Here is a 10,335-nt window from a genome sequence, read left to right as displayed (position 1 = left end):
GAGTAACAAATATATAGGTGAGTAACAGAGGCTAGCGTACCATGAATATCCCCTCCTAAAAAGGAGCAATAGAAGTTTAGATATGTCGCTCTGAACGCGGGCGACAGTGGAGAAGCCATTAAATGTCCATGAAACTCAATAAAAGTAACGTAAAAGTAACCCCAAAGAAAAAAACTACATGTTTCTTTTTACTATTCATTTCTTCTGGAGTCATATCTTTGAAACGCTTTGGCATTCCGTACCGATCCACTGGCTTCCGGGACAGCTTCTCGTAATGTTCTTTCTCCCACTCCTAAATAAAAATTGGTCATTTGCTCTTTTATTTTACAGTAAATATTTAATCCACAGACATGACCCTGGAGTGACTCCTAACTGAACGAGTCAAGTCTCATTCTTGGCCGTATTCGAAAGTAATTCATTTATGGGACAAAATTTGACTTTATACGATTTCACAGATATAAACTGGTCCGGGAATGAAGTTCAACTGTAGTTTACTCGCTCCAATGTCCTTAATGAGATCTTGGCTAATCGGTCACACCATTCAACTACAAAAAGGGTCTTCCTTCTAAGAAAGCGAGAGGCGCATGAATAAATATTTTGGTGTAGAATGCGCTATGTAAACAGTTAAGGTGACATGACGTGACGCGCGCGCATGTAGTTAACGCCCGGGACCGGACGGATTCGGATATATAATACAGTACTATACAAGTAATAGTAAGGGGAAAAGTGGCATTCCGTTGGATTTGAATGTTCACAAGGATTTCTCAACGGAATATGGTAGTTAAGACCCCTACGAACATAATTAGACTTGTTGCCAATTTTGTATCTCAACAGAAACACCACTTTTACCACTTTTTACCACCTTTGTACCACCTGTCTGGTTTGCCAAATATCTTTAGTTGTGAACGTCGTAAAAGGCTGCAAATTAACCTAGAATGTTTATCTTATCAAGGAGTAAAACTTTTGTGTGAAAAATTTTTACATTGGACAATCAGCTAATTGGATAATTACCAATTAGTTAATCACCAAAAAAAGTGAAAATTTTTTATTGGCTCAAAATGATTGAAATCGTTTGAAACACGGAGAAATGTAGTTTTTAGAAAAACTTCAAAAATTTTTCACTTAAAAATTTTTTTCGAGACTTTGAAAAAAGTTTGAAAATTTAAAAATATTTTTTTCCGCCAAAAGTGATCGAATTGCATGAAACGTGGATAAAAATGCTTTGCAGAAAAACTTCGAAGATTTTGAGATAGGGGAATACTAAAATCATCAATATTTGAAGTTGGAGTTCAGTAAATCTCGACATATTTTAGTAATTAGGAATAGCTTAGCGGAAAGGGCTGAACCTGAAAAAGGTTAACCACACAATATTAGAGTTTCATAACTAATTACAATACAGCTTTATCAAATTCCACATAAAGAAACAGCACAAAAGGACCATTTAAGATCGAACCGATTTTACCTGCTGTACTATCATTTTATTGATTTCAATGATCAAAACCTCTGTACCGTCAATCTTGCCAATCTATACCGGGTATCTGAATGTACCGGACCTCTTATTTACCTCTATAATTAGACCCAGTTGTGCAAGAAATGCGATTTCTCACAGGGGTTTCTTTTAACTGTGCACTTTTTGTCACTCTCGCAACTCGCAAGAGGCCCGGTATTATAGGGGGGTATAGGAAGCGAGTGTAAATATACCTTCCATCATCCACTGTGCCCCCACTGTGGCTTTTTTGTATTGTGAATGCGCATGCCGCTTCGTTTGCTATGCCAGATACCTCGAATAACCCCCATATGTCATTGCCAGGGTCGGGATAGAGCTGGAGATAGCATTGAAAAGTTGCTAGAAATAGCTAGATTTAGAGTAAACTGGTGGTAGCTGGGTGGTGCTAGCATGGATGTAGCAGAACGTAGCTACACGGGGTTTCATTGGAGTTGGTTATTTTAATGGCCAAAGAGTGCCGGAACTAAAGTTACTTAAGATTGCAGTTGAGGGGCAGTGTAAACCACGGTGTAGTCAGGGACACAGAGCTACAGTGCAGGAGTACTGCAAGTGCAAAAGAACAGTGCAAGTGATACAGTATGCAACAGTAAAACGCCGAAGAAGGAGATAAGATTGTGGCTGCAGAGGAGGAGAGGAGCTGGAACCTGATTTTGTTTGGGTTGAAAGAAGAGTAGGAAGAAGAGTTTCCTGCTCTGGTCACTGCATTTTTGGAAGAGGTGGGGTGAGAACTTATTTTCAAGCGACAAGGGTGGGCTGGAAGCAACCAGGTACAGCTATCCGACCTATTAAGATCACCGTCCTGAGCTTAACAGCCTTTCATCAGAATCTGATGAAAACAGAGAGACTGACCCACCCTTTTTAGATTGATTGATCAAAGTGAGTCTCTTTAGCCCTCTTCTTCTTTAGAGCTTTAGGTTAGTGATCAAACTCTTCGCTACTCGCTCTTCACTGGATCTATCAGGACAGATTCACATCTTTTTAGGTCTCAACCAGCCTTAGTTTTCCTGTTTTCATCATGTAGTACGTTCTGCTACCTCCATTTTAGCACCACCCAGCTTCCATCAGTTCACTCTAAGTCTAGCTTCGTCGGCGTTTTACTGTTGCAGACTGTATCACTTGCACTGTTCTATTGCACTTGCAGTACTCCTGCACTGTAGCTCTGTGTCCCTGACTACACCGTGGTTTACACTGCCCCTCAACTGCAATCTTAAGTAACTTTAGTTCCGGCACTCTTTGGCCATTAAAATAACCAACTCCAATGAAACCCCGTGTAGCTACGTTCTGCTACATCCATGCTAGCACCACCCAGCTACCACCAGTTTACTCTAAATCTAGCTATTTCTAGCAACTTTTCAATGCTATCTCCAGCTCTATCCCGACCCTGGCAATGACATATGGGGGTTATTCGAGGTATCTGGCATAGCAAACGAAGCGGCATGCGCATTCACAATACAAAAAAGCCACAGTGGGGGCACAGTGGATGATGGAAGGTATATTTACACTCGCTTCCTATACCCCCCTATAATACCGGGCCTCTTGCGAGTTGCGAGAGTGACAAAAAGTGCACAGTTAAAAGAAACCCCTGTGAGAAATCGCATTTCTTGCACAACTGGGTCTAATTATAGAGGTAAATAAGAGGTCCGGTACATTCAGATACCCGGTATAGATTGGCAAGATTGACGGTACAGAGGTTTTGATCATTGAAATCAATAAAATGATAGTACAGCAGGTAAAATCGGTTCGATCTTAAATGGTCCTTTTGTGCTGTTTCTTTATGTGGAATTTGTGGAATAAAAGCTGTATTGTAATTAGTTATGAAACTCTAATATTGTGTGGTTAACCTTTTTCAGGTTCGGCCCTTTCCGCTAAGCTATTCCTAATTACTAAAATATGTCGAGATTTACTGAACTCCAACTTCAAATATTGATGATTTTAGTATTCCCCAATCTCAAAATCTTCGAAGTTTTTCTGCAAAGCATTTTTATCCACGTTTCATGCAATTCGATCACTTTTGGCGGAATAAAAATATTTTTAAATTTTCAAACTTTTTTCTAAGTCTCGAAAAAAATTTTTAAGTGAAAAATTTTTGAAGTTTTTCTAAAAACTACATTTCTCCGTGTTTCAAACGATTTCAATCATTTTGAGCCAATAAAAAATTTTCAAATTTTTTGGTGATTAACTAATTGGTAATTATACAATTAGCTGATTGTCCAATGTAAAAATTTTTCACACAAAAGTTTTACTCCTTGATAAGATAAACATTCTAGGTTAATTTGCAGCCTTTTACGACGTTCACAACTAAAGATATTTGGCAAACCAGACAGGTGGTACAAAGGTGGTAAAAAGTGGTAAAAGTGGTGTTTCTGTTGAGATACAAAATTGGCAACAAGTCTAATTATGTTCGTAGGGGTCTTAACTACCATATTCCGTTGAGAAATCCTTGTGAACATTCAAATCCAATGGAACCCTTAAATCGACCACTTTTCCCCTTACTATAATACGTACTAGCTATTTATATGCACGTACTATTATAAAATTATAGACCCGTATAGCAAACAGCATACCATGATAAATATAACTATCTGGAACGTTTCAATGAAAAGTATATTCAGATCTCGAGATGTATGCGTTGTAACACCGCAAACCACTCATTTGGAGATAATTTTTTGTGTTTGAAGTGATATAAAAATTCGCCCAAACTTCCACAGATTATCCATATCATAACCATATAGCTATCTGGAAAGTTTCAAGTTAATCTTATATCCAGACCTCGAGATTACAATTTATTGATTTTTTTATCTAGACACTTATTTTACTTCGGTGTATTCCAACAGCCACAATGTTACACAAGTGCAACCAGCCAATTACAGGAAGCCGAAGGATCTTTTTGGCCAGTGACGGTTAAGGTAGTGTGTACCATACTTTCTTCGTCCGAGACTTTGCTGCAATGTGCAGCTCCTCATTTAACCCTCACACCCGATTTCTCGAGTATTCGGCTGAGTAGACCGGGGGGCTGCATAGACCACTCATGATCCTTAGCTGAACGTCGACGACCAGGCAGTCAGTGGGTTTCGAACTCGCAACCTAACGATTGTAAGACAGGCGTTCTAACCAACTGCGCTACCTGGCCGATCACAATTTATTTCCTGCTTCACGCTTCCACGCAAGATGTGACATTTTTCTGCTCCCTCTGTCGGGCAGACTTATCTGGAAACAGTTCTTTACACTCTAGGGTTATGTACCGCTCAAACAAGATACCTATTATTATGTTGTTATTCCCATTGGCCATTACTTGGTTGTTTGCATGTAGTAATTATGTAGATCGTATAGTACACATCTGTTGTAATCAAGTATTATCACTACACATAGAAGACGCTGGAATTTGTAACTTAATCCAAAAAGCAAATAACAATATACATACTAACAAACTATTTGCAAACTGCATCGGCAAAAATACTTGTCATCACAGCGATAAGTACGTCTTATTATTAGTTATAACTTCAAATATGCATCAGGTTCACACTGCACAGTCTCCATGTTCCTGACATTGTCTCTAGGTTCACACTGCACAGTCTCCATGTTCCTGACCCCGTTTCCAGGTTCACACTGCACAGTCTCCATATTCCTCACCTCGTCTCCAGGTGCACACTACACAGTCTCCATGTTCCTCACCTCGTCACCAGGTGCACACTGCACAGTCTCCATGTTCCTGACCTCGTCTCCAGTTTTACACTGCACAGTCTCTATGTTCCTGACCTAGTCTCCAGGTGCACACTGCACAGTCTCCATGTTCCTGACCTCGTCACCAGGTTCACACTGTACAGTCTCCATGTTCCCGACCTCGTCTCCAGGTTCACACTGCACAGTCTCCATGTTCCCGACCTCGTCTCCAGGTGCACACTGCACAGTCTCCATGTTCCTGACCTCGTCACCAGGTTCACACTGCACAGTCTCCATGTTCCTGACCTCGTCTCCAGGTTCACACTGCACAGTCTCCATGTTCCCGACCTCGTCTCCAGGTTCACACTGCACAGTCTCCATGTTCCTGACCTCTTCTCCAGGTTCACACTGCACAGTCTCCATGTTCCCGACCTCGTCTCCAGGTGCACACTGCACAGTCTCCATGTTCCTGACCTCGTCTCCAGGTCCACACTTCCAAGTCTGAATGTTCCTGACCTCGTCTCCAGGTGGCAGTCTCCAGGTGTCAGTGAACATCGCGATCATGTTCACCGACCATCTCCTACCTGCCAATAGGTAACCAACAGCCTTTTTGTATAGGTCGCTATAAAATAAGGGATTCAGAAAACTGTTGCCTGGGATGACCACCAGAGCGAACACCTCAAAAACTGAAGGTGGTACTGATTGTTTGGAAATGAGCTGGTAATAGACTGTTGCTATGATGAAGGGTATCCAGGCTATGAGTTGACTTCCGATCATAAGAGCTACTTTTACTGTTAGAGATTGTGTAATGTTCGCCTTTTCTGCTTCTCGTAGAGCCGCAACACGTGCTTTACTCTTTCTATCTTCCAGCAATATATTGGTGTATGTTACAAGTACTGTGACCAACAGTACTGCCAGAGTCGTGCAGTATAGAAGTTTGTAGATCTGATAAGATTCCTGAAGTTTGAAGATGTTGTGGACACATAATCCGGTGTTGCCGTAGTAGCCTATCTCCTCACTATCGAATATGCTTCCCTTTGAAGTCGTGTTTCGGAGCTTTTCCAGCATGGCGTTTGTGTTACTTTCCGTAGCAAATGCACCCTCGTACATTTTTGTAAGTCTAGGTAGGTCGATAGGATTCTTGCTAAAAAATGGATTTTCATCAAGATGAGTGAAGAATATTTCCGTCCTAAAAATATCCTGTACGGCAGAAATGGATAGGAGCGGAAGAACAGCATGAGCTACATTTAGGAGAAGACCTAAAGCGGATCCTAAGACAACCATCCTTGTTTTCATTTCCCAAACCATACTGGTGCAATTCAGCCATCTGATCACACTAACAGATGCGACAGTCAACAAGGAGCCATGAGAAGATACAGAGAAGAGCACACCAAGACTAGAGCACGATATACTGGCTCGCCACTTTCTCTCCAACAAGCAGTAGTCGCCTTTGAATCGGAGCACTGTAGCGGCTATAACGATACAGCACAGATATAATCCCATCAGCAGATCGTAGAAGAATATTTGGAGACGGAAAATTCTGTCAATTTGACCGGTCTTTGAATCCTTTTGGGAGCGATAGCATTTGTATCCCTCTACAGAGTTGATGATGACTATGAAGAGCCCCATGAAAATTGTGACTACTAGAACCGGTATGGATCGAATAAGGAACTTTGAGGAGGACAAACTTCCCAAGTCACATGTCCCACATTCATCACTACCGTCAGCACAATCCTTCACATGATCACATACTTTGTCAGGATCAACCCACTCTGCTGTTGAGTTTGGGCTGCAATAGAACCTGCCCGGACATCCAATTTCATCTGCCCCATTTTTACAGTCTTGCTTTTCATCACACAATGCTGTCACGTGGAAAGACTCTGTTCCAGATCTAAACGGATCTTTCTCACAGTTGAAAACGAAGTCGCTCTCTGACCATAAATCACTAAATATATGATCACAAAATTGTACCCAATTTTCCACCACGAAGTCTGTCTCGTTAGCGCAGTTATATTTGCAATAAGATGACACGAAACTTATTGGATCCTCACGCATTGATAACGTAAATGACTGGTGGTTATGTTGGTATTGTCTATCAAGACACGAGTACAAGGGAGAAATTTTATCAGTCTCCCGAAAAGCCTCCTCACATTTATCAGCGTCACTCTTATCTGGAATAGTACAATTCAAATTAGTTGACAGGCTACCCAGGCACGATACAGCAGGCAAACAATTGGGAGTGCTGCTGATTAGCGGGCAAGATATCTTCACAGAATCTTCACAGTAACACTCATCAGACCCATCAATGCAGTCCTGGGTACCATCACATAGATCGTCGAACGAGATGCAGCCTGAGCCGTCAAAGCAGTAGAAAACTTCAGTCAAGTTATTTTTGCAGCCACACTCATCAGTGAGACACTGGGACACACCATCACAGAGGTTCTTATCAGGCAGAGAACAGGTCCATACTGCATCTTCATCACTTGCAATCCGGACTATCTCATCGACATAATCTGTGGGGTCAATCCTTCCTTGGCCTTGGTAAGGGTCGAAATTGAACCGACATATTGTGGAACTATTCCCTATTTCTTTGGCCGGTTTATCATAATATTCAGGAAGCAGCAATCGAGAATATTGGAAGCATTTTGTTATTATCTCTGTGTCTCTGGGTAAATAGGGATGCTGTCCGTCATACTTCGCAAAATCAACTGCAAACTTTTTCCCCTGAGGACCAGTGCCCGGGACTTGAAATGGAAAGAGCGACAGAAGAAGCAGCAAGAAGACACCCCAAGATGGAATATCCCTCATTTACCCCTCTATTCAAGTGTATTGAAGTACGAGCTGGGTTCCTTGAGAGAACTGACGATGACTGAGGACGAGTGTTGCTTCTAGGGTTTGACCTTTTATACGCTAATTTGAGAGAATTACACAATACCCTTGGTCCCCAGCTACCTTACATGCCATTCATTTAGTTCGGTGCCACACAATAGATTATTGTATTCATAGAGATCAAGATATCAGAAAATAGTGCGAGGTCATGTAATCTTATAAAATATTGTATCGATTGCAAGGCAAGAACAGAAATGTTTCGCAAGATTACAGATTTTAGCTAGCTTTGTTTCCCAGGAAGCCTGCCGTTGGAAATTTTATGTTAAATCCCATCAGTAGTCAAGTCTATAAAAGTCAAACTTTTATCAAACTTTGTATCTACTGTGCCAATTTAAAAAAAGAAAAACCCTTACTTAGATCAGCACATTATTGAAAAAGAAATGATTTATTACTTTGACTCGAAATTTTGGCACAAAATAAGAAAGAGAGTGTCCGTGAACCTTTACCGTAGACGTAACCTTCCGTAAACGCGTTTTCTATTCGAATCACGATTTTTCACGGTTGCCGCGACATATCGCGATTGTCTCCACGAATATCTCAGCCCAAAAATTATGTTTTTCTATTATTCATACTGTATGTACTATACTATTTATTAAAGCAAGCTTCTAAATTCGGGATAGCCTGTGGCAGGCAACGCCCGATTCTAATGCTTCTACAGACCTACACAAGTGCAAGTAAGTAGGTAAATATTTCATGCTAGGCATGTGGCACCCATTAAGGTAACCACTAACCATCCATTGAGTTTTTGCTTTTTCGCTGTACTATTGCACAGCTCCCCATTTAACCCTCACACACGATTTCTCGAGCATTCGGCTGAGTGAACCGGGAGGCTGCATAGATCCTATGGGATCCTTAGGGCTTAGCAGAACGTCGACGACGCTCGCAGCCTTACGATTGCAAAGCTGGTGCTCTAACCAACTGCGCTACCTATACTATTACTAATGTATTATACTGGCTGCACGCATGTTCTCCAGCTAGCCAGACTATTACCTTAAATTGAGTGAAACGTGCTTAAATTTACCAAACTTGTGCGGGTAAAGGGTGGCGACAATCCTTGTTAGACTTAGAAATACAATGGAATGGTACTTGGGAGATGCTCTCTCAATATTAATCAATAAAGATATACATAATATAGAATATCGAGGATCTAATCAACACCGCTTATTATATTACTGTGTAGAAGTACAACTATATATAATATATATTTACCTCAAAGGCGCTCATGTTGGCTTTCTTTCCCATCTCAAAATCAGGCTGCTCGAACTGCTGTCTTTGCTGTTTTCTACGGTTGAAACGATCTTCGGTCGTCTTCTGAGCGTTCTCGAAGTCTGACATCCAGTCTTTCTGATTTCCCATAGCCCTTTTCATGGCGTCGTCAAATCCCGTATTTTTACCCCTGATGAAAGATTTTCTCTTCATCGTCCATATATTGGGTCAAGGTTTTAGTTACAGATAAGAGATCTATAGGACCTTTTCGTGGCAAAAATACGGCTAATAGGCTGTATTGTTCTACTAAACACCCAGAAAAGTGACAATTTCTACTCACACACTCTCGGCAGTTCTGTGGATCTTTCTTTTATCAGATTTACCGATCAAATCGTAAGCTTGTTTCACCTCCATAAACTGCATTGCTGCTTTTGGGCCAGGATTCAAGTCTGGGTGTAACAACTGGAAAACTTTATGTTACACTCATTTTAACTTAAGGCACTGACAAAGAAGAAACGGGTCGAATATAGAGCACAAAACAACTCCTTAATTAATTGTGATTAATACAAAATCGAATAATTTAGGTCATATGTTTCAAGATTCACCAGAATGAAATTTATATCAGACTTGAGGAGTTATCAGAAGAATCCGCCCACCTTAACTTTCTTGAGATAAGCTTCTTTTATTTCAGCATCACTCGCATTCCTATTCACTCCCAATAGTTTATAAGGATCTTTAGTCTGAGTTCCACCTAGATAATAGAGTGATAAAACTCATGTTGTATGGATATGTTAAATATACAATGCCAGAATTAGCATCTTTAATCTAAATTGTAATGCATACAAAATTCAGAACAATCGAAATCCTAACATGGTTTCATTTCAATAAAACGAAAAGAGCAGTATTGCGTACCGAACACAGTCCTCCTTATTATGGTAGGTCCGTATACTCTAGTACATATTCTTCCTTTTAACATCCTACAGGTAGATTTTAAATTCATTGCTAAAACCTATGACTTTAGTGATCATTGATGAATCGATACCTCAAGACTGAGGGTATAAAAAACAGAGCAG

General features: G+C 40.7%; 2 protein-coding genes across 2 annotated transcripts in view; one reads left to right on the top strand and one right to left on the bottom strand.

Annotated features, from left to right (window-relative positions):
• The window catches only part of LOC134812251 (2-oxoisovalerate dehydrogenase subunit beta, mitochondrial-like), a 704,467-nt gene that overhangs the window by 320,862 nt on the left and 373,270 nt on the right, over positions 1-10,335 (top strand). The gene's annotated exons all lie outside the window — the stretch shown is intronic.
• LOC134812253 (chaperone protein DnaJ-like) lies at positions 25-10,252 on the bottom strand. The gene is made up of 5 exons (XM_063819527.1): positions 10,175-10,252; positions 9,919-10,013; positions 9,603-9,724; positions 9,266-9,452; positions 25-292 (listed from the first exon to the last, which is right to left on the bottom strand). The coding sequence occupies exons 1-5, from the start codon at positions 10,236-10,238 to the stop codon at positions 119-121; spliced, it is 642 nt and encodes a 213-aa protein (XP_063675597.1). The 5' UTR covers positions 10,239-10,252; the 3' UTR covers positions 25-118.

Source organism: Bolinopsis microptera, chromosome 3 (genome assembly GCF_026151205.1).
Source record: "Bolinopsis microptera isolate Bmic1 chromosome 3, MBARI_Bmic_1.0, whole genome shotgun sequence".
Classification (NCBI taxonomy): domain Eukaryota; kingdom Metazoa; phylum Ctenophora; class Tentaculata; order Lobata; family Bolinopsidae; genus Bolinopsis; species Bolinopsis microptera.
Note: the sequence above shows the minus strand (reverse complement) of the source record. Positions and strands in the feature narration are given on the sequence as shown.